Source organism: Centruroides vittatus, unplaced genomic scaffold (genome assembly GCF_030686945.1).
Source record: "Centruroides vittatus isolate TY-2023 unplaced genomic scaffold, ASM3068694v2 contig_1035, whole genome shotgun sequence".
Taxonomy (NCBI): Eukaryota; Metazoa; Arthropoda; class Arachnida; order Scorpiones; family Buthidae; genus Centruroides; species Centruroides vittatus.
In genome coordinates, this window is record NW_027120673.1 from 1727340 (window position 1) to 1753658 (window position 26319).

At 25.0% G+C, this 26319-nt stretch overlaps 1 protein-coding gene across 2 annotated transcripts in view; it reads left to right on the plus strand.

Moving 5' to 3' along the window:
• Positions 1–26319, plus strand: part of LOC136969418 (uncharacterized) — a 71534-nt gene that overhangs the window by 17739 nt on the left and 27476 nt on the right. The window contains exons 4-16 of one of the 2 annotated variants that reach the window (XM_067263567.1): positions 1493–1605; positions 4291–4425; positions 6007–6144; positions 8934–9017; positions 9609–9715; positions 13074–13187; positions 15218–15281; positions 18708–18829; positions 18950–19380; positions 19452–19840; positions 19928–20110; positions 22614–22784; positions 25645–25770. In XM_067263567.1, the coding sequence (XP_067119668.1) occupies positions 1493–1605; positions 4291–4425; positions 6007–6144; positions 8934–9017; positions 9609–9715; positions 13074–13187; positions 15218–15281; positions 18708–18829; positions 18950–19380; positions 19452–19840; positions 19928–20110; positions 22614–22784; positions 25645–25770 (2177 nt within the window). The remainder of the gene's footprint in view (positions 1–1492; positions 1606–4290; positions 4426–6006; positions 6145–8933; positions 9018–9608; positions 9716–13073; positions 13188–15217; positions 15282–18707; positions 18830–18949; positions 19381–19451; positions 19841–19927; positions 20111–22613; positions 22785–25644; positions 25771–26319) is intronic. The other variant, XM_067263576.1, reaches the window with a different exon arrangement.

Sequence of the window (26319 nt, forward strand, 5' to 3'; positions counted from 1 at the left end):
TTTAATTTTTTGATGTAGATTTTCAGTTATTGTAACTTTGACATAATGTTGCTTTTAGTTTTATGATATTTCTTGCATGAATGTAAGGATAACTGTAATTTTGTATTTTGTTAAATTTATATTTTGTAGATATAATCTATCTTTAATTGTAAGAAAGCATGCTGTAATCTTTTAGTACAGCTATCCCTTGTATTACATGGTAGTTACCTTCTGAAAAAGTGTCGTGTTATGTGACCATGCTATATGAAACAAAGGACTAATGTAAAACATAGGGTTATGTTTCAGAAGTTAGCAAAGGTATACTATTCTTTTTCATTACTAAGAGAATTATGCTTATTAAAGCAACCAATAATTAACTAACAATCACAATTAAAAGTACCTGTTATGTGTTAATATTAATTTTAGTTAAATTGAGGGTGTTTTCTTTTTACAAAGTATTGTCATCATCTCAGCTTTTTTGTTGATCTTGATCAGATGTATCAGCAACATTTTCATACTTTTTTATTTTTATCATAAAAAAATTTTTATGTATGGCAAAATAAAAATATGCTATTAATTGAAAATTTGTTCTGATGGGTTGCATTTGTTGTCGAGTGCCAAGTGACTTTTTTCCAGAATTTGTGTTCGAATACTAAATTGTATGAGTAGTGAGACTTACCTAAAAATGTTTAATAAACTTTTACTAAATATGAAGATTAATGTATAAAAAAAAACAGGGCTAAAGTCTGAAAGCAACAATCACACCAACACCTGATGGATAGGAAAGTTAGTGCAATTTTTTCTTCTTTGTCCCATCAGTTTCATTAAAGTAAACCTTACAAAAAACACAAAATAATTTGAAAATGTCAATATTCTAAAATTCATCGGCAATATAAATAAACATCACTAAGCCCGATGAGTATATAATGAATTACCAATACCTTAAAAATTGGGCTATAAATTGGCTAATTAAATGATTGGCAGTAATATGATTGACTCTATTAACAAATTACTTCATATCAATCATTTAATTAGCCAATTTATAGCCCGATTTTTAAGGCAATCATTGGTAATTCATTTATGGGCAAATTTGAGTCAACATGCATGCTTACTTGAATAAAAAATGATATAGAATAATGAAGTTTAAACTTAAAAACTGTGAAATTTTGTATGGAGGATTTCCAAAACCATGTTAGAGAAAGACCAGAAGTTGTGTTGTATACAGGATATCCCCAATTTTCAAATCATGTTAGAGTGAAATCATGTAGAAGTACTGTGTTGTACAAGGGATATTTGTGTATTCATATTTTTTCTCAACACTTTAATGCAGGCTCCTGAATTATTTTTAGTTTTTGAAACTGGGTATAAATAAAAAACATTTTGTTTTTACAAATAATAGTTTAAATTTGCTTTAATAATTTTTCAGTAATTTTGAATAATTGGAATAAAATATTTTTATATGACTTTTAAAATGCAATTTTATTTGACTTTTAAAATATGATTTTATTTCTAGAATTTTGTATATACAATCTTGTGAATGGTTTTATGATCATGTAAGAAAGAAATTTAAGCATTTTGGAAGCTCTAAAATATTTATAAAAACATTACATAAAAAGCGAAAAGAATGTAAGTATAGTTTTAATTATCACTAAAATTACAAAATAAATGTAAAATTAGGTAAAATTAATTAGAATATATCAAATTGATAAGAAAAGTCTCAAAAATTATTAAATAGGTTTTGATTTTAAAAAAAATGTTATTTGATCAAAAGATTTTTTAAAATAAAAAAAATCAAAATACTTTTGATAAGATCAACTTATCAATAAGTGAATTTATATCTTTGTCCCGTCATCTGATAAGTTGATTTTATTTATTAAAAAAAGTAGTAGTAAATTAAATATTGTTCAGTTTAACCAGCTGCTTTCAAATAATTGTATTGATAAAAGTTTGAATGTCCTGAGTTGTTAACAGAGCTTAGTTTGAACTTTTTGTAATATTAACTTTGTTTATGATAAGATAACTACAATTCAAATTAATGTTTTTTTAATACTGTATTTCCTGATTCTAAGATGCACTTTTTGACCTATTTTTATTTTAAAATTAGAGATGCATCAATTGATGGCTTTTACAATTGCACTCTAAAATGACAATTAGCAGTAGTCATGAATAGACCATGTGATACATTATGAATAGTAATAGATTAGTAATATCACACAATGCCAATGCTCAGTTTAAATGAGTTTTGTTGGTAATGAATGTTACATTTAAATGCTTGTTTTTAATATTTAAAATACAGTAGAGCGTCGTTTATCCGAAAGCCAGTCAACCGAGAGCTTTCCAGTCGGACTGTGTCGTGCTGAATCGAATGTTTTTGATACTAGATTAACTTCTAAAGTATAATTTTTTTTGTTTTTATATTTTTCAATATATTTATTTTGTTTGTACAAAATAAAGAATTTTTAACAATACAATAGCCTCGATTATTATTATAAAAATTTTTGTTAGGCTTAAAATCGATGAAAATTCAACACAAAGCGACACATAACGGAGAAAAATTTAAACATCGGATAGGTTAATATATTTTTTCGTATATAATCGGTTATCCGAACAACCCCAGTCGTTAATTGATTCGGATAAACAACGCTCTACTGTATTGTTGAGATGACATTATGATGCAACATTAAAATGAATAGTTATTGTATATATGGAAGAGAATGGAAATAGAACTCAAAAACAGTATCTATTTTATGGAATTTGTATTGGTTTTTCTAACTTGTTAAATAACAAAACTTAATAAAATCAATTATTTAAAAAATTTTTCTTTTATAAAAATCTTAAAATTTGATTTCAGATTCATAGTGCATCTTAGAATCAATGGTGTCTTAGAATCTAGAAATATGATATGTGCATGTGTGTGTCTTAATATGTATATATTAATATATTGACATTTTTCTGGATTTATCTACTATAAGTATATAGAGAAAGATTACATTTTTTTTTTCAAAATGTCATTGTTGTTCAGAGCAAAAGAATTGATCTCTAATTTTTGATTTACATTCTTCAAACAAATATGTTTTACAAACACACTATATAATAGGAATTACAAAATATTTGAAATAAAAAAATATAAATTTAAAAAATAGAAATACATGTTTAGAATTTTTATAATTTTAATTTCTATATATTTTATAATTTATTTGTAATTTCTTTGTTTAAAATTTCTTATTGCAATTTATTAAGAAATTTTTAAATACAGTAGACACTTAACACGGTAGACCTATAACATGGTAGATACGTTCCGTGTCATATGAATCCGTGTTGTATGAGTCACTTAAATATATGAGCCAATCACAGCTTGGCACTTGTGCAGTTTAGGGGCTACGGCTGTTTGAAAGGTTTTCTTCCATAAAATTAATCTATTCTAGACTAATTTGACTCAACATTTCCAAATCACGTATAATTTTTTGGGAATAATCCATATAAACTATGCTATAAACAAAAAATAGTAGGATTATTTACTGAGTGTGCACCGTTTGACAACACCATTGCTTAAGCTTGTTTTTGTCGTGGAGCGGTTCATCGAACGGCGAACACGTGTTTCCTGACCAGCAAATTTTTCGAAGAAAAATAACTTAACTTTGGAGATATCATTAATAAAAATATAATTTTTATGGCCGTTGAATAATAAATGGTTTTTAGTAGGTCAGTGCTTGTTTAACTCAATGATTTGTACAATATCCGCTATTGGTCCAGATTCGACCAATCCTGTCGTGACACGAGTTGGCGATGACGTTTTATCATGTTATACGAGTCTCTTTTAGCGTGTTATACAAATACAATCACAATTTTTTCGCTGTGTTAAATGAACCCATGTTATAGGGGGGTCTACTGTACTTTTCAAGACAAACCAGAAACTGCCACTAACATTCATCATTTTATTTTGAAAAATTTAATGTAAAATTATAAATATTTTATTTGTCAAATATAATAATAAATTTGGTCCTGAAATTTTTAATGTTGTGTTTTGCTTTTTTACAATATATGAATTTATTAAATTTTAAATACTTATCAATGATAGCAATTTAATTTCATACATTGGTTTTAAACTCAGAAAAAGAACTATGAGACATTCAAATATAACTTTTTGCAGAATCATTCTAAAAATTTGTAGTATAAAGTGGATGAGAAAAGAAAATATGGAATAAATATAATTTTCATAATTAATTTGAAAAATTTTTTATTTAATAATAATACTATTTCTTTCAACCAAAAGAGCAATTAATTTATATTGTTAACTGTAAATTAATACAGCTGATAGTGAAAATGATTCTGGTTATGGTCCTACAAATGAAAGTGGAACATCTAGATCAGTTGTTGCACTGCTTTATCCTAGAAATCAAAATGAAATAAAACAGGAAGAAGTTGGAGATTCTGTTTCTATAACAGGTAAATATACATAGAAATAGATTTATTTCATAAATAGATAAGTTTTGTATATTTAAATGTGCAATGTTCATATGGACAGATTGACTGTCAGGCTAGAACTTGGTTAGTTTTAGTCCAATAGTTAATTCTTGGATAAGTAATTTGATCCTGATAATTAATCTGATCAAAAAGAAAAAATTGCTTTTTCTGGAAGCCAAAGTTTTTTTATATACAAAGAAGATGTTATATTATTTAAACTTGGAAATAAGATTCATGGTAAAAGTGAAGAAATCTTTGGGGCCTAAGATTGTGATTTGAGTCTTACTTGACTTTAGTTTTCTGATAAATAGAACTATCTGCCACTCTTCTTTGCCAACATATAGAGAACAAGAATTTAGTAGATGTTTACAGGTGACAACCACAAATGATTTTCTTATTAACTTGGGCAAAAATTATAGAAGGATTAATCAATTTGCATCTAAGTGGATCTAAAGTTTGGAAATCTTAACACAGAAATGTGATGGAGGGATAATTTACTGTCAATGTTACTTTCTGTACATAAACATATCAAATATGAAATTGCATGTCAAACATTTACCAATAGCCATATAAATTTTGCGGTCAAATGAAAACAAAATAAGAAATGGATAAGCCAGAATATGTGTGGTTAAACATCATTATAACATTAGTTCTGCATATATATCATTTAAATAGGAGAATAAAAGAACATTTAACATCTGTTAAAGATGATAATATATGGAATACCTTTTTGGACCACTGGACAGTAATTTGCGAAGTTACATTGAATGCTCTAATTGTTTCATAAAATTGAGAAATTGCAGTTCCATCAAACTATTAGAACAGATATGTATACATGTGTTGTCTAGATACATTAAAGGGATTGATTTTGAAGTTAGGTTTTGATCACAATCTTAAATGCCAAAGATTTGCTTTTTATCTCTTACCACACATTGTATTTTTAAGCAATATTTAATTTCAAGAAGGTATTTATTTAACATCTTTTTGTAATTGAATATTACTTTTAACATCTTTCTATTGCTACCATATAAAAAATTTATTTTATAAATTATTTGTGTTTGCTTTTATTTCATTTTGCCATATTAAAAGTTTTATTTATTTAATTTAACAAATTTAAATGTAAATGCTATTTTTTTTTATTCATGCTTATTGATTTTTAATTTAAATATTATTGTTTGATTTGTAATATGTTGATAATAATTATTCTTTTTTTCAAACATTTTTATCTGCAAGCTGATGATAGTCGATATATATAAATGATTTCCTCATATTATCTATATATATAAACAATTTCCTCATTTATATATATAGATAATTATAAAAATTTATATTCTTTGCTTAATTTGAACTTAAATCTCCAGAGTAGCAGGCTGAAATATTTACCCCTTTAGTCATCTGGCTGATGTCAATGAATAATAATTATTAAAATATATGACAATTAATTAGTTATTTTTTAGTGAATATTATTTTTAAGTAAGAAGCACTGTATAAACTCTGTTTATTTTGCATTAGCCCTATTATCAAAACTGTAAATCATTAATAATAACAATATATTTTGTTTAGAATCTCATTGTTCTCAAGCAGATGATGAGGATGATATGGGAGAAATAAGACATCATATTGAAACAGTTGTAGAAGGACTGATCGGAGGAACATCTCTTGATACAGCTCGTGTTGATTGTCTTTATGATCATCCTTTGTGTAAGTATTAATTTAATAAGGGCACAAAATTAATATATACTTAAAAATTTTGAGATGCTGAAAATAATTTTATATAAGTCAAAGAATTTATTTATTATTATTTATGTTTTGGTGAATGTCTACTAGATTTTTTTGAAAAAATTAATAAAATTCACATTAATAAAGAATGTTAATAAAATTCATTGAGTTGAGAATGAGTGCTAGTGTCGCTGATGATACTGAAAAATCAAAAAGCTCAGAATAAGTGCAGTTTGACAAATTGTATTTTATAAAGCTACTATTATTTATCTAAGAATTGCATTCTTTAGTAACACAACATTTTTTAAATATATTTAACTGATACTTAAAAATCATTTATATATTGGTTGAATATATGTTAAGGATATGTTGTTAAATAAATTATTTTCTGCATTAATATAATAATATAAGTGTAAGTGGAAAAATAATAAATATTATTTTATCTAATTGTTAATATATGAATTTTTTTAATTTAATGTTTTATTTATCAAAATTGTTTAATTAAAGTAAAAACAAAATTGAATGAATATCAATATTTCATAGTGAACATAACAATTTTTTCATCTTTCTTTCTCTGATTGACTGATTCTCTGATGTCATGTGTCCATACAATATAAAAAGATGCAAATGCCAATTAAATTTATTTTTAATTCTTACTGTTAAATATCAAACGTACATCAAAATATATTTTTTTAATCAGAGAAAGAAAAAAGAATTGAAGGGCTTTGTGCAATAAGTCAAGTACATTTTATAAAGTTTTTCAAGAGAGAAAAAACATTTTCACTTTGAATAACTCTTTTAATAATTTTGACTTTAAGCTGTTTTAAACATGTATAGGTAATAAAATATTTGGGTGTGTTTTTAAAACTTTTTAGCTTTTATTTATTCTGTAAATAAAATTCTTAAAACTGTACTTGACCCACTGTTGCATCAAAATATCAAAATATGCTTCATATAATGCATTTTATACTAGCTAAAAAGTGTTTTTTTTTTTTTTTTTGGTACTTTCACTCTCATTTCACATTTACAATCTTCAGAATTTTACAAAATTCAAAATTATGGGAAGCTGCTTCACATGTCAAAGCAATAACCAGTCTTCTCTTACACATGAATTTAAAAATAAATACAGCAGTTATCTTTCTCCTAGCAGTACTAATGAATTCCATATATATTAAGATTGCACTTTGCACTAAGTGATGCATTATGGTCAACCTGTAAGAAAACAAATTTTAAAAATTTTGTTACTTGACCAGTTGTTGCATCAAGCCCTTCAATTGTAGTGTACAAAATATTTTTTGTATAATATATTTTAATGTGTGTGAGATTGTTATATTAAATTTATATATTACAATCTTTTCAATCAGTGAACACTTTAATGCAAATCAAGGTAATGTTTTTAGCTATTTTAAATGGCCAGCTTCAGACTAATGTACAGTACAGTACATTTATAAGTAACAGAAAAGAGCATATCATTTTCAAACACAAATTTAGCATAAAATAAGCAAATGTGTCAAACAATTGGTTAAAAATACTTGTGTTATTTTTATGAAAATACAATTATCCTTAATATAAACACAAATAATGTGGTTGAGATTACGGGATGATCTCAGTTCATTCTATAACCACTTACTATTGAGAACTTGTGGATAATTATTGCTTTTAGAGAGATGCATCTTCCTAAAAGCAATAATTATTACAAATTATTGATAATATGTGTACTTTGGAATAGAGCTATAGAAGCCAGTTATGTTTATTTTAAAAAAAAGTAGAGTAAAACTGGATCCACTCACCAAGGTTTTTTTTTTAGAAATTTATTTCACAATTTAGATACTTCAACTTGGGAGTGGACAATCAGTTCATTTATGTTGTGTAAGAGTGTTAAATATTATTTAAACAAATTTTCACAATCCTTAAATGTTTGATATTATTTTTGCTTATAACATTAATGTATATTTTTAATTTAGATACAAAAAAAACAGTACATTTTATTAAAACAATACTTATTAAATATGTATTTGTTTTAATACAGAAAAACTTAATACATTTTATCTAAATTAATTGATAAATGGAAGGAAAAGCAGAAGAGATTTAAAAATATAAATATTTTTAATTATTGTCATATTTCTTAGATTATGAAGTGAAAACTAATGAATAATCAATATTCTTAAAACTAAATTAATATTCATAAGCAGATTGAACAATGAATACTTATTTCAGTATATGATTATAACTCATAATGAATTTGATTAAATTCATATTCATTATTGTACATTATTTACATGTAAAAATAAATATAACCTCAAAAGTAAAATAATTACAATAATAAAGAAAAAGAAAAGTTTAAAAACATGTAGATTTATAGGTTAATAAACGTTCATATATGATATGATGTGTCAGGTGCATGATTAGCATATTAACAGAAAAGTACGTAATGCACAGATTATGCTAATGCAGATTATGTAAAGCAGATTATGTTAATGCAGATGTTTAAATTTGTTCAAAACTTTTAATATTTTACTTATAATCTTAATTATTTTATTGTACTTGTTCAGCAACAGTTTTCTTTAAAATTTGGTCTAAAAATTTTTACTGTATTAGATTACAGATATTTTTAAAAATCATGTCTAACAGAAAATTAAATTAATTTCAACATAAATGTTACTTTGTAACTTATGTTGAAATGTGAATAAAACTAATACATAGTAAAATGTTTTGTATATAATTAATTTATTTTATTAGTTATCCTAATTGATTTTTATATTTATTTTTAGATGATCAGCTATTTGCGAAATTTCACTCTCAACTTGCATCAGCTTCTGTTCTTTTATGTAATGCATTACAAAAAGCTATGCAAAGTAAGTTATTTAAAATTTTTAAAAATATTTTTGTTATCAATATTTAATATATTTTACATTACACATTATTACTTTGACTTTACAACTTTGTTTGAATTGAGTACTTTTTCTTTCAATATCTTCCTTTTTAATACTATAAATTGTTGGCAATTATGCTACATGTTTCTGTAATGATTGTAATTAATGATTCATGTCAAAAAGTTTTATAAATTATCAAATAGTAAAGTTTCACAATGGTATAATATTTGGTTTTTGTGGTAATTTAATATTATAAACATTTAAAAAATAGTCTCACTCAAATTCCGAAGAAAAATTTTTTGCAACTTCATAAAGCTTTTTCTGTAAAAAAAATGAAAAATAAGACAATAAGAAAGTCTTAATTAGATTGAAAATAATTAAAAGACCAAGATTATTTGCTTTTCTAATTTACTAGGTTCATCAAACATTCAACCTGTTTATTGGATCCTTATATAGATATTGTTTCCTTAATAATTGATATATATAGTTAGTAATAATAGATACAGTATTAAGCAGAGCAATATATCAATAAAAGTAAGCATACAGAAGGTACATAACTTTTTTTTATTTTAGGCAATACTCTTTCAGAAGATGAAATTACACCTACTGCTGCTCATTCAGCATTAAAATATATTATAAATGAAGTTATTGAAGATGTACAAATGTTGCCTATTTTCAAGGTAAGTTAATTAAAAGTATAATTATAAGAAATTTTTGTGTAAGCACAATAAATATGAAATACAGAATAAAATTTTAAAACTTTTGACATAAACAAAATTTATTTTATTATGTTATCATCATACTAATATAATAACTATGTTATCCATAAATTAATGCATATTTGAAGCAAATAATATACATGTGGCTTGGCCAATAAGTTATTTTTGGTTGATTTTAACAGCCCTTATTATTTATTATGTGAAAAACATTTGTAATTTTTGTATTTTTTATGGAGGAATTTTTAACTATCATTACAAGATGGTAGTGCATTGTTATTGCTCTAAAAGATAATAGGTGATTGTCCTTTACTTCTTGTTACATAACAGTGAAAAAATGCATGTGTAGATACTAAATAAAGAACATGAAGTGATTGTGCTTTTTGTAATGATAGTCATAGCTAGTTATGTTGTTTTAGAAGTTGCTTTGTTATGTTCATAACAATTTCAGTTACATGGAAAATGAATGCATAAAGAAAAGCAGAACTTATTTCTGTGATGAATGAAAAATGAAATACTTTTTGATATTGTAAAATAAATGCTGATGCTCAGTATGTAATGTCTCAATATCCTTATAAAAAAAAAAACATATCTAAACTGTTGTTATAGTACAGTAAATAAATATAAAATATTGTAATATCTAAACTGTATACAAGATTAGATATAAATAAATAGATGGCAAGAAAATAAGTTTTTTACTTAAAATCTATCCAATTACAGTAGAGAGTCGTAAATCGGCACCCTGGTAATCGGAATCGCCGGTTTTTAAATTAGATTTATAAAAAAAAGAACTTTTATATAATAAATAAATTAATTACTACAGTATGTATTTCAAATAATAATATTATTTGAAATACAATTATTATACGATTATTATTATAAAAATTTTCGTTAGACTTAAAATCGACGAAAATTCAACACGAAGCGACACGCAACGGAGAAAAATTCAACACAAAGCGACACGCAACGGAGAAAAGTTTGAACATCGGACAGGTTAATATATTTTTTCGTACATAAACCGTAATTGGAACAAATCCCTAATCTGAACAACCCCAGTCCCCAATTGATTCCGATTTTCGGTTCTCTACTGTATGAATTAAAAATAATTTTTTATATTTTATTATAATATTTGAAAGAATTATATAAGAATTTATAATATACAGTAAAATCCCGCTTAATGCAGGGGATGCGTTCCTAGACAACAAAGCGCTAATCGAAACAGTGTTGAACGAAGTTATTTTAACATAGAGTAAATAGGGATAGGGAACATGTGACCAAAAATAAACAAATTTTACTTTAATTTTAAGTTATATTATTATGCAAATTAATATAAAAATATGTTAAATAACACACAAACATATGCACACAGAAATGTAATGTTCATTTTTTGTGACGAAGGTCTTGACTTTTCTGAAATTCTTGTTCTTTTGCAATAAAGTCGTGAAGTTTCGTTTGTCACTTTTTCTTTCTTTAAGCAAATATCAGTAGCAGAAGATTGCATCCAAAATGCCTCGTCTTGCTTTTGCTCTCCTTTTAAAACCTGGATCATTTGCTACAATTTGATCGAGATTTCGGTTATCATTACCAAACTTTTACTAAGGAAATCTGTAGAGAAATTTTTTGGGTTCTTCATTTTCGGAATCTCTATTTTCCAGTTCCATATGAATTCCATGCTCCGCTAGTTCTTGAAGGTCGTCATTGTTGGTAAGGCTCTCACCAGAAATGTAACTCCTTAATATCCTGCTCATCTATATCTCCTAGTCCTACTGTATTGATTAGGTTGAGTTTGGTCAACCTAACGATACAGCAATAGGCTCTTCTCATTGAGAATTCTTGGATTCCTTCAGCCATAACTTCTTCCACACTTTGTTAGTGCATTTATCAGTTAATTTTTGCCAAGAGAAGCCGATATTTCCTATGGCATCCATGATGTTATATTTTTTCCAAAATTGCACCAAACAAACATAGATTTAAAGAAAGTACATTTCTTTGCCATCTTTTGCTGATTGGTTTGTGTTTGAAAATAATTGTATTATATACAAATCAATGAAATGCCACGATAATTAAAATTAGCATAAATTTTGAGCTGCTTTTAGGTTTCAAGCAGACTGCGTTATATCGAATCAGCGTTAAGCAGGGTTTTACTGTATTACATTCTTACATATTTAGTGATAACTGTAATTAATGTAAAATAAATTAAGTTTATTTATTAAAAAAAAGTAAACAATAGGAATATAATATTCTTTGTTTTACAATATTAAAACTGATGATTTTCAATTGTTTGCAAATTTCTTGTATACAGTATATTAAGAGAAAAGTGTGCTATCGTAGGACAAGAATAAAATGCAATTTATTTGACATAGAAGAGTGTTTATTGATATAATTAAATCACAATTAAATACTTTAATAATTAATAACTATGTCAAACAAATGTTTTGATTTATTTAATAAGTTTCTTCAAGTTACATGTTAAAAAAATTCTACATTTAGGATAAGACAAAAAATTGAACATTTCAAAATATTTGAAAGGATAATTGAATTTAAATAAAAAAAAACACATTTTTTCAAGATACAGGTATTTTACTTTTAACTAGAGTTTAATTCTGTGCCCCAATTGTTCAAAAATCTTTTTTCTATGGATATAGTCCATCTCTTAGCTCAAAGGCAAATAACTACTGTATGTTGTGTGTTATGTTTAGACAGCAGAGGAATTGTCATTTCATAATACTATTCATATTCATTCTTATTGCATCACTTTTTTGACATCAATAAATGTATGCTGAATAAAAATTTTAGTTTTACTTATAAAAATTATAATATGGTATTGAAAACAACTTCAAATTTCAATTTTTTCAAGTTTCTGTAGTATAATGAAATTCCATCATTCATATTCAAGACAGCTAAATTGCATCATATCATAAACACTAAAAATAAATTTAGACATTTCAGGAAAATATTTAATGTTTTATGAAATTATCTTTACTGAAAAATATATACTTAAAATATATAAATAACTTTTTGTGCACTGAAATAAAATCTGTATTAACTGAAAAAGTTAACTTTTTTTATAATCACATTGATTAATGCAACTTTAATTATATAATTGATTAATTCTACACAATTAACTGTTGTTTATAAAGCTATACATGTGATATTTTTGAGATATTTATATTTCTTTACATAATCAAAACTTGATGAATTCCAAAATACTTATGTTACACTGGAAAAACAAAATATGGATTTGCTACAGAAGAGTTGATATTTTTATTAGGATTATTTGTAACAATAATAATAAAATATTTTTGCTGTTTTTTTTTAATAGGATATTGATGAGTCTAGTCAAGATAAAGATTCAAAATCAACTGTACAAGAAAATTCCAGTCATTCTGTATATAAAACATATAATGATTTATTAGCAGCTGCAATAATTAATAAGGTTTGTAATCATTTCAATCCATTAAATTTTGTTAAATAAGCAGATGTAATAGTATATGATTTCTTATGATATGACTCATAATTTACTCTTAAATAGCTATAATTTAAAAATGGTGCTTAACTTCCTAACAATATATTTTTGTAAAATTTAAATATTTTATTGAATTTTTACTAGTTCTTTGTTCATGTATATAAGATTAAAAATTAAATGCATTGTATATTCATATATAAAATGTTATTTTGAAATCTTTATATTACTGTTTTTTCAAAAATTTATGTTAATATTATTATTAACATAACATTATAATTCTAAATGGTTTGTATGCTATTCTGAAGAAAACATTATATGCTTGTTTAACATGAATACTGTTTTCTTTCATCATACACGAGAAAAGAAAAAAAGATAAATTAACATTATTCACAATTATAAAAATTTTAGTAATTGTACTAAGTAACTCAAATTTTATTTTGTGTGTTGTTTTACTAAATCACTCACAATATTTTTAAAATTAATTACATATTATTTTATTATTTTAAAAATATTGAAAAAAGTAATTCTTATGTTTTCATTCATTTAGTTTGCTAAAGACTTGAACTTAAAATAATAGTATTTTGGCATTATGATTTTCATTTTCAAAGATTTATAACATTATTCCTTAATTAATTTTTAGCTGTTTGTTTGTATTATGTTTCTGCATTTTAAAGATAATTTTTGTCATTGTCAATTTACTTATATCACTAACTAATAAAAATTTAAAAATTTTTAAATAACATTTAACCTTTGGAAAAAATATGTACGTGTTAAACTCAACATTTTCGATTGAAAACTGGTAATCAGATTGAATATTTTGTTTTCTAAATAATTTTGAAATTATAATGTTAAAACAAATTTTTTTATTTTATAAAAGCAGTTTTTCCTAATGTTTCAAATTTAGTATTTAACTTAATTTATTCAGAGCTAAATTTAAAATTAAATAATATAGATTTTAAAAAATGAATTTAATATATTGATATTTAATTGAACTAAATATATCCTAATATGATATTTTTGATTACTAGTTTGTTTCCTTTTTATTAAAATTTTAAAAAATATATATTTTTAAATGTTTAATCACATCACATTTGAAAAATTTGAGCCAGTGAGAGATTATTTTTTACTCTGTTATATTTAATAATAATAATATATTATTTGAAATACATACTGTAGTAATTAATTTATTTATTATATAACAGTTCTTTCTTTTATAAATCTAATTTAAAAATTTTATAAGTTTTTTGCAGTAATATACACCAGTTTTTAAACTATATAAACACACTTTTCATGCACTTCCAGCAATCCTTCAAACAGACTTTTTGGCTAGATTTACAGGCCTGCCACAGATTATAAACCATCCAAATACAAAGGAGTTATTTTGCATTCTAAAATGGAATAATTTGAAGATTTATAGATATTATTTAAATTTTTTACATTGTAATTCAATATTTATCAATTTAAATCAAATTAAAATTACTTTTTGATGATAATATAAAATAACTTAGAATGAATATTAAGCAGCACATGGAAGTGGATGGTTAATGAATAAATTATTATTTGTTATAAGTATGTTTAGAGAGTAATGCTTGCCATGCTTGTGATATGTTGATGTTTTCTCTGTTGTTAATGCAAAGTCCTTGACTTGCTGCTTTGTAGTTGTCACTGGCGTCAGTTGTTATTTTTTGTATATCCAATATTTTTCTTAACATTTTGGTATTTTTCCAATATGGGGACACCTCTGGGTTACTTGCATATTGGACTAATGCAGTGTTATAATTGCCTTTAAGAATATTAAGATTATATAACCTGTGGCAGATCTATAAATCAAGCTGAAAACATTTGTTTGAAGTATAAAGAATTGATGGAAACATATGAAAAGTGTGTTTATACAATTTAACAAAAATTCCAGCTTGTAGTAGAAAGTTTAATATCAGTTTTTTTTTTTTTTTTTAAATGCATTTTTGTTCATTGTAATTATTTATTACTTTCTTTACTAGCTTGTTGAAATGCAACAGGAAAAGTTTAAAAAGGATAATTTAAGAACAGATAATGATTTAAAAGGTGAGACATTTTAAAATGTTTTAAAAACATGATAATTTTTGTTGATAATTTAGTTAATATTTGTTTGATTACTTTTTTTAATTAACTTATTCTTATTTTTAAATTATTTCATTACTTTATTATATTTACAATGTTTATTTTATTAGAAATATAATACAGATGCTAATTAAACTAAACTTTCACAGCAAGTGTCAAAAAAATTGTAAATTTTTTTTCATGAAAAAGATGTATAAAATAACATTAATTCTGATTTTATTTATTATTAATTTATGTTTAATTTTGTAGTCTAAAACTATAATTATTAATAAGCAAATACATTTTATATTAACTTATTTTTTGTTCATTAATTTACTGATATGACTGAATCGAAAAGACACTTGTATTTCTCATAATTTAAACTATTATTATATTGCAAATTACAGTGTGTGTGTGTGTATATATATATATAAACTATGTATTAGTTCTTTTTTTTAAGTAAGTGGCTAGTTAACATCAAGAAGAGCAATGAGCTTTTTCTGCATGGCATTAGCATGTAGATATACTTCATGCAGTTTTACCATTCATTTTTTTGATGCTGTTCAGCTGCTTTTCCTTTGAGTATTTTAACCAGATTAAAATTGTTTTGTTCTGATCTTGATATTCTCTATAGCTTTGTACTTCAAATTATGTCATTGTTTCACTGCACCCATGATAGGATTTGTCATTTGAAAGGGGGGTTAGGGTATATGGCATTCAAATTAATGAATATCCCACTACCAATTATTGCTCCAGTGCAATTGCACTTAGTTATTATGTAGCAGAATTGCAATATAAGCTAGTGCAGCAATGGTAAATCTTTTTCCAAAATCTTAAATTCAAAATTTAGTAACTAAATTGTGGATCAAATATTTCATTTCTTAATCTATATCAGAAAAATAACAACAAATTCTCTGTAATGAAAACATAATTATAATGTGATTTTAATGGAACGAAATACAGTATTTTATATAATGCAAAATTTGCTGTGGTTTATTTGATATAATTTTTCTAATTGAGATTCATAATTAATGGTTTTTAAGATTTTTTATGGCAGCTTTAAAACCTTGCTTTCATATTACATACAAAAATATTTGATATATTCTAAAACTTTATAATTTATAAAAATCTAATATTTTCTAAACATTCAATGTGGGGACCTTGAAATTGTTACATGGATTTACTTGTGGGTCACAATCCATTACTGGCATCACCCCATATATTTTTTATTTCATTTATACCTGTATAGTTTTTAACCTTTCTAGAAATTATCTCTTTTTATCTAATATCCAATAATCATTATTTAATCATTTAATACATGCTTTTTAATTTCTATCTTGATTACCTGTTCTGTATTTATTTGCTTTTATGAATAATTCAGTTCTGTTGGCTACTTTAAATCATGTTCAAATTGCTTGAATAGTATCAAATATGTAATTTTTAACTGAATTATCACAATGAACTCACTGTTTTATTATTATTTACATCCTGTTTTAATAAAATCTTCCTTTTAATTATATACATTTTTAGCATTCTAGATTAGTGTATTAAAGAAAAAATAATTATTAGAATCAGATTTCAAAATTACTTAGAGCTAAAGAGAACTTGTGCAGATATTGTTTCATATTCAAAAGTCGATGATTATGTCATATGTATATTTTCTGTAAGCATTTATATTTTACCACATAATGATAAAATATGTCGTGAATATATTTATATTAAACTCAATTTAATATTGAATATCTGAAAAGAAAATACTGTATTTACTCGCATATAAGACAACCTCGTATATAAGATGAGGTGTGACTTTAAAGATCAAAATAAAGAAAATTAGATTTATTAATACAATTCTAATTTTATTTCATTTAATCACAAGTAAAATATGAAATGAATGTAAATGTACACATTGTCCCCCAAAAATTACAGGCATTTTAAACTCTAAGGAGAAATCTTGTAAAATTGACAAGATAATTTTTTCATGTAAAAGCTGTACAATTGGGAACTTGTTTTGCCAATTTTTAACAGTCAAATCCACTCTCTGTCGATTACACTTATGAGTTTCTCTGAATTCTGATTTCCGAATAATCATCTGTTTTCATGTGAGAATGGATTAAAACTTATATTGGGCTCCCATGTGATTTTGGAATTTCAAATTGGAATTCAATTCAAAAGCTTTGCTTTTCCTATTGCTATTCATCTTTACTCCTGACAATACACAAGAACGATTGAAACGACCCAGATAAAATACTTTTGTTTTTAAACAGCAAGTGAGCATCCAATAAAAATGCGAACACACAGTTCACAAAAATTATTTGCAAAAACGCAAAGAATCTTTCACTTGCGCATATAGGACAACCTAAGAATTTTAAGCTGTGATAAATGAATAAAAACCTCATCTTATATGCGAGTAAATACAGTATTAATATTAAAGTAATTGCTGTAATTAAAGAAACGAGAATATAGTCAAATTTCTACATAGTATAACTTAGCACTCACTTTGTAGAATACTAATAGATACTTGTGAATAGATTTTTCTTACAAATATTAGAGAATTCTTTAGTATCCGTGAATTACTAAATATAGGATTTGTTATAAATTAGTTTACATATATTTAATATGGCAATCTTGTCATAATATGCATCAGTTGCCACTGTCTATCCAAGTACCATAAAACAAATTATAGAGAATAAAAAATGCCTTTATTTAACAATATTCTATTTTTATTAATTATCAAAATGCATTTCAGCTTTATCAAATTTAAGTCCTCTTCAGTTAAGAAATTTATAGCAATAGTCTTAGAGAAACAACACTTTTGACATTACAACAATACCAGAATACCCAATACATGTGGTAAGATTGACTGAAATTATGTAGTATCTTTCCTATCCAATTGGATAGGTAAATAATATACTGTATATATATTTTTTAATTATATATGCTACATATACTTCTTGGTAATTTCACATTCCTAACACAAATTTGATGTTTTCATAATCCATCATATTCTTCACTGTATTGTATGATGACCGCATTAAAATACAGTAGGGCCGCTGGCGTGTACCTCCCAATAGAGGACATCTCTAAATAGCATACAAGCTTCTAGGTCCTGATGGTGTTTATTTGGACGTTCTACTATAATAGACAAAACGCATTTATACAAAATTATAACAACAGAAAAATGATTATCCAACTTCTTGTTGTTAAAGTTTCTGCCATCCAACCTAACTTGCAGTCAGTTAAAAAAAAATAATTTAAATATTTTTAAAGGGAATTTTTACATTTATCATCTTTTAACATTCTTTTACTTAGAATTATTCAAAATATCTTTAAATAATAATAATTTGTGAATTTTAAATACTATTTATATTAATTGACTATTACATTAATATTTTTATTTTCCAATTTAAATAGATTCTAACAGTAACGAGAACAGTAGTGATGATGATAATTTAGATTCAAATGCAAAAGAAGCAAACAATGAATTTATGTGGGTTGAAGATTTAAATAAGCCACAATCTCGTATAGAATATATAGTATGTTTTTTATTTATAATAAAAAATTAAAATATTTTTATTCAAAATAAATTTATTATATTGAATAAAAGTTAATAATAAAATTAGAGAAATAAATTAATAGTACTATGGTTTAATTAGATTGAAGAAATTGAAGAAATTACTCAAGATGGTACAGATTCAGAAGAAGATAGAAGTAGTAGAATGAGCATACAATCAAGCAATCACAGTACAAATGATATTCCTTTAGGGAAAACTGTTATAACAAGCACTGATGAAATATCAGATTTAGATTCATTTAATGCATTAGATGTCACTGCTGGCCAAAAAGTGCCTTTTCCTGAATTTGGAATGGATATTGTTGAATTAAGTGAAGATCAGGTTGAGGAAGAATTGGGAGCTGAGTCTTGTGTTGTGTCAGTTTCAGCCTGGGAAGAAAATTGGTTATTTAGAAAAAAAAGACTTCCTGTATATAGTTCTCTTGGCATGCATTTAATGGCATCATATGGAGATCCTCCTTCTATGTTTATTCCTAATCCTATTGATGACGTTCAGGTTTTAATAGGATCTAGGTTAGTTTTAAATTTATTTTTCAAATTTTACATTTGAAATTTTTGTTTGTGATAAATTTATATTATTTCAGGCATTTGGATCAGTTGTCTGAATTATCCGAAACTAATTCAGTTGGGTCATTAGTACTTTCAAGTGATGATAATGTAGATGAAGAAATTACTGAAAAGTACAATCATTCAGATTCAGTTAAAGACTCAGAATTAAAAAATAGCATTACAAAGGTAAAAGAATATCAGCAAGTTTCCAATCCATCTGTATTAAATAATCATTCAGATTTCACACAAGAAACTTTTTGTTCAAAACAAATGATGAAAATAAATCATCCTAAATACATTCCACAAAAACTTCGAAAATCAGATGTTTGTGATCCAATATTTTTAGAAGTGCCTGAAAGTCAAAGTTTACATGCTGGTAAAATAGCCCATTTTGTGTGCCAAGCAAAGGGTACTAAACCAATTGGTAAGTTTAATTCTTAAATGGTTGCTTAATTGTTTAATATAATACTTATTATAAAGTAAGTTATTAAACTAATGTATAAAATTTTAGGAGTTGCATGGTTTCGAGGTGAACACTATTTATTATCTGGAGCACAGTATTCTATATATTCTATTGATGAAAAACATATATTGGATATATATGATACAAATTTGTCTGATTCTGATACTTATTCATGTTGTTTATATAATGAAAAAGGAGAAAATTGGAGAGATTTTACATTAAAAGTAAAAGGTATGAAATTTAAAAATTTTTTGAAATGCCTTATATAAAAGATAATAGTTTAATTGAATAATAAAACATCAAAGCTGTTCTGTGATTGCATTTATAAAATAATAAATATTAATTCTTGAAATTCATTAGTAATTGTTTCTATAAATGGATATAAATTTTCTCAACTTTAGCAAAAAATTTTCTAAAAATTTGAATTAATTCTAATTATTAAATTTAATATAAGATGACAACTTAATTACCTAGCTTATATCCAAATCAAATATTTAGATATTTAATTAGCAAGTTTTAATTCATCTGTTAATGAATCTGATTTTATTATTCGATTGTAAATCATATAATATGCATTTATGAAAGAAAACAGTCCTAAAATTCAATTGATATATATTTGAAGCAGAGCATTAGTGAAGCTTCTTCTATGAGGCTTACAAAATTGTGTTTGTTCTCAAAATCTGTTCAATAGATTATGATTAAACTTTGCTAATTTCCATTAATTGTGATGTGGAAACCAAAAATGCAATAAAAATGGGGATCCATAACTTCATTTTTGAGATATAAGGTCATTTCATGAGCATGTGTGACACAGCAATATCTTATAAATCACATGACTTTGTTGTGCAATGTTTTACAGTCGCTAGCACATTGTCTATGGAATTATAGAATCAAGTTCATTCTCAAAATTTAATGTATTGATTTTGACAAAACTTTTCCATTTTCCATTAATTGAGATGAGGAATCCAGAAATGTAATGTGGATCCATTTAAATGTAAAAAACCCAGCAACAAATCACTCAACTCTCCTGGCAACATTTAAAATTTTGGTGATGCTATCTGTTACGATATTTCATTTAAAAAAACTGTTTATATTTTTAATTATTATAAAATGGCAAAAAGCTTAATTTTGATGGGTTTTATAAAGAATTGTAAATGCTAATAATGAGTAAAATCGTCATTAAGTCTGACCCTACTTGAGATATGACACACGATCATTGTTTATCCCCCATCCCATTGACCTTAAACCACCAGAATTTAATAGCATGAATCTTTCTAATACACAAACCTTCTTACAAAATTTCAGAAATTTTCAAAAGCACAGGTGTTATTAATCTTCAAAGAGGGTAAACAAAATCATGCCCCACACATACACATTCCCATCCATTCATACAGAAAAAACACTGAATGTTTTTGCATTTCTCAATGTTTTAAGGTCCCCAAGATTTTTACAAAAATAAAAATCTGGAGGAGGGGTCATTTTTCGACCAATTACCATACTTTTCTTCTGTTATCTATAACAGAGCCAGGAAAGTAAAAATAGGAATCCACGACTTCGTTTTTGGTATACAAAGGGATGACAATGTCCATGTTCTCTGATGCAATGAGTGCACCTAAAAGAATTTAGGCCTAAGGGTTAAAAATAAAAACAGTATTACATGTGCCTAACAGAAAATAGGTGCAAAAAACAAACAAAGCAATCGCCATTGATTGCTTTATTCTTGGATTGTCTTCCATGCCTGGCCAATGCAAAGATCGTCCAGCAGGTACAAGAATAGTCTTTTTTATGGTGGCAAGTGCAAATTTTACCTGTTTACATCCATCAGGTACTGTACAAGAAAATTGCCTCTTCTGTTCCTAACAGGTGCAGGGATTGTTTTTTTCCTTCAGCTCTGCTTCAGTTCTATTGCAATATGACAAGTCATGCAATGTCCTAGTATATACTAGATAATAACTAATTTTTAAAGAAAAAATTCTATAATAAAACTTTAATAATGAAATTTTAAGGTCTGTTGAAACATTGTTTTTTTTATCTGTTTAATCTAAAAGATATTGTTAGCTTGATTGAAAAATTTCAAACACTTTATTGGGATTTAAAGATAGGTTTTTCTGTTTAACAAATTTCGTTTATTGCATAAACATGAGAAATTTTTTAAAATATATAATATAAAATATATAAAATAAAATAAAATATATAAAATAAAATATATAAAATATATAAAATAATATAAAATATATAGTATTAATGTGCAAATTTAAAATGCTTTATATGTCATAATATTTATTATATATCAAAAATATTGGTAATAAAATTTATCATTTATCAATCAGATTTTCATTTTTATTAACATTACTGTTACTGAGAGTTCTTATGTTATTAAGGTAAAATTAATTAGTCAAGTAGTTAAAATCTGTTCTTCAGTTTATAATTTCAAACAATTAGAAATGCATTTGTAATAGGAAATTTAATTTAATAATTACTTTATATAAGAAATCGTAATAGCTTAAAATATATATTTTTGATGACAAGATTTATTTTTAATATTTACTAAAATATAATTATTTTAAAATACCTTTTATTTTTAATTAATGAGATGTTTTATGCTTAAAATTAAAAAGGTAAAGGTATACCATTTAAAAGATGATTAGCTTGATAAATTAAGAATTAATTTATTAAATTATTATGTAAAAATTATTATAAATAATTATTTATTCATTTACTTTTTTGATATTAGAAACAACAAGAGCTGATGTTGTTCCTGAATTTGTTGTGCCTTTAAAGATATTAAATTGTTCAGTTGGAAATGATGCAAAATTAATGTGTGCTGTTGGTGGTTATCCTGAACCTCGCTTGAATGTGTTCTTTTGCAACCAGAAGATAAAAAATGATGATAAATATAAACTATGTAAGAATAATACCTTCATAAGCTTATAAAATATAACTATGTTAAAATATATTATTAAATTTATTTTATCAAACAATAAAAAATGTCAATGTTAATGAAGTCAGCTTTTAATATTCAATATAATTGTATTAAATACTAAAAGCTGACTTTATTAACATTGTAAAAATATACATTTATAAAGAAATCTGTACTTTTATTTTTACTTTACCATAGAACATATTTTTAGAAAGTTATTTTTAACTGCAGATATAATTTGTATTACTGTGTCTATAGTTCAATTAAAACAAATTAAATTAATAAATTTATGGTTCATTTCTAAAATTTTTTTATTTTAATTCATTAAATCTTTCCAATTTAAGAAGTTTTGAACACTATATGTATTATTTTATAATTGTAACTTTGCCATTTTTAACCATTCTTAGCATTAGTAAATGAGTTCCCCATCCTTATCTGAAACTTAGTGACAAAAAATTAATGAAAAATGCAGCATTAAATTCAGTTGATATTGAGGCTGTCAGTAAATAAACTTGTAACTTCTCTTTGTTTTTGCAAAATTCCTCACCTTGCGTGTTCTTACATAACTATTGAGCATATTTTCGTATTTGATTATCTTTATTAGTTTTGTTTTTAATATTTAAATTTAGCTTTCATTGTCTTATTCTAGAAAATATACAGAATTTTCCACTATAAACAAACTTGATACAATTATGCATATTAGAAATCTTTCACAAATATAAAAATCTAAATACTGTAATGGAATATAGATATTGGCTGAAGTTTAGATAAATTAATGATATTAATAAAACCACAAGCTATAATTCAGATATAAGATTTAGAATGTTAATTAATAATCAAAATTCAGTTTCATAGTTGTTTAAAAATAACATCTTACTAACATAGTTCATATTGCTTTTATATTAACCTTATATAATTATTTGTTATTGAGATACTTCAACAATTAATAACTATGTGTTATTCATATCATTTTTGTCCCTCTTCCTAGGGATTGACAACCTGTACAAATTAAATTAAATAAATAAGTAAAATTTTAGACTTATAATGGAAGTGAATAGATTTGATTCTTGCTATGAATATTGCAGTTGATAACATGAAAGAAAAAAATCCAGCAACAAGTTATGTAATTTTCTCAGCTGTTATGAGATTTTATGTAAAAATTAACTTAAATTATTAATCATAATAAATAAAATTGTGTGGGGTGCCATTTACTATGAGATTTTATTGTAAAAAAGCTTTTTATATTATTAATTTTTATAAAATGGCAAAAAAACTTAATTTTGAGGGTAGAGAAAAGTTCTATAAAAAATTGTAAATGGTAACAACAAGAAAAATCTTCTTTAAGTCTGACCCCACTTGAGATACATGTGATCACCTTCTAATCTATTCAGTTGATATTGAGGCTATCAGTAAATAAACTCGTAACTTCTCTTTGTTTTTGCAAAATTCCTCACCTTGCGTGTTCTTACATAAAATTTGATCTTTCACAACTAACATTTACTAGCATCAAGGTCCCTTACACACAGCTATCATGCCAAATTTCATTTCTAAATCTTTACCCCATCCTGAGATATTAAACAAAGTAATTGCCAACATACACATGCTTGGATTTATTTATTTATTATTTATTTTTTTATGTTTTACTATTTTAGGTTCAGGAAGTCTCAAAATGTTGAGATTTGCAAAAGAAAAAAAAAACTTAAAGGATCAAATTTGAAATGCTTTTATTACCTTCCCTTGTTATGTATACATAACAATAACAGCTAGGAAAGTAAAATCATTCTGTTTGGAACACATTATTCTCATGCACTTATTGACACTCAAACATAAGACATGATTAAGAATATGAATCAATAACTAATTATTGGAATTAAAATAAATTTGCAGTGTCTGAATTTATATTCATAACTAGTTTTTTTCTACATTTCTGTTTGATTTATAAACTGTAAATTTCATGTAAAATTTTAACTCCTTGTAACTATCATTAAGCTTCTCATAACTATATTATCTAAGAAATTTTTTTGTATAGTAAACATAAAAATATCATATTTACAATGTTTATTGTTTTAAAGTTGCATACAGGAAAATGTATTAATGTTATAATTTGAAAAACTAAAAAAAAAAAAAAAAAAAATACAAAACTTTTGATATAAGTAAGGGTTTCATAAGGTTTTATGTACTGCAATTAAGTAAAGAATTTTATTGGGAAGATATTGTCTAAGGAACTTTGAGACTTAATCTTCTTGAGTAATTATGTAATTTGACATTACTCATTAAATATTACTTAAAATATTACTATAAAAGTATTAGGAAATCAAATAAAAATACAGTAGAGAACCGAAAATCGGAATCAATTGGGGACTGGGGTTGTTCAGATTAGTGATTTGTTCTGATTACCGATTATGTACGAAAAAATACATTAACCTGTCCGATGTTCAAATTTTTCTTCGTTGCATGTTGCTTCGTGTTGAATTTTCGTCGATTTTAAGCCTAACGAAAATTTTTATAATAATAATCGAGGCTATCATATCGTTAAAAATTATTTCTGCATTTTGTACAAACAAAATAAATATATTGAAAAATATAAAAACATGAAAATTATACTGTAGAAATAAATTTAGTATCAAAAACATTCGATTCAGCACGACACAGTCTGACTGAAAATCGTTCGGATTACCGGGGTTCCGATTAATGAGTCTCTACTGCAATAGAAAAAAATTTGAACTTAGTATCTAATTTACTTCATATGCAAACACTGTTTTTTCTAAACTTCTTGTAGATAAATAAAATTATAAAATTGATAACTTTGATAAATAATATCATCTTTTTTAAAATGAAATTTCAGATAGCATTGGTTATGGAGAATGGCTATTTGAAATCAGTAATTTACAAGAGTCTGATGAAGGAGAATATTCAGTGATTGCAAGCAATAAATTGGGCCAAGCATCATCAAGTGTGGAATTAATTCCTGGTAAGTATAAAATATATTATTATTTTAAAAATTATTTTGCATATATTTATAATAAATTTGTATTTATTCAAATATGATTTATTTTATTTTTGATAAAAACATAAATAATACTTTTGGTAATGTAAAATAAACTGTAATAATGATTGTTGCTAAAACTGCCATATTTGCTAGCTAGGCTGAATTTTTTTTCAGTGAGATATGCTTGAATCTTTAATCCATCATGATTGTATTATTATAATTGTAGTCTAAGATGAGAACAGTTTGATTGTAATCCATGACTCAAGGCGTAATGAACCCAAACCACTTAGAATGATGGAATTTTATTGAAGTAAATCTGGTCTAGAATGTTCATCTAGAAATATTTCAAGTTAATTTTAATGTTTACATCTAGTATACAAAATTGCAACATCATCTCATAAAAGAAACCTGCAACAATCATAAGTTCAGATATAAAACTTCTATGGCACTCTCTATACTGTTTTATTTTCTCAACTGTTATAACACAGGAAAGTAAAGTAATTGTGTCAGACTTGACCCTCCAGGGTTTTT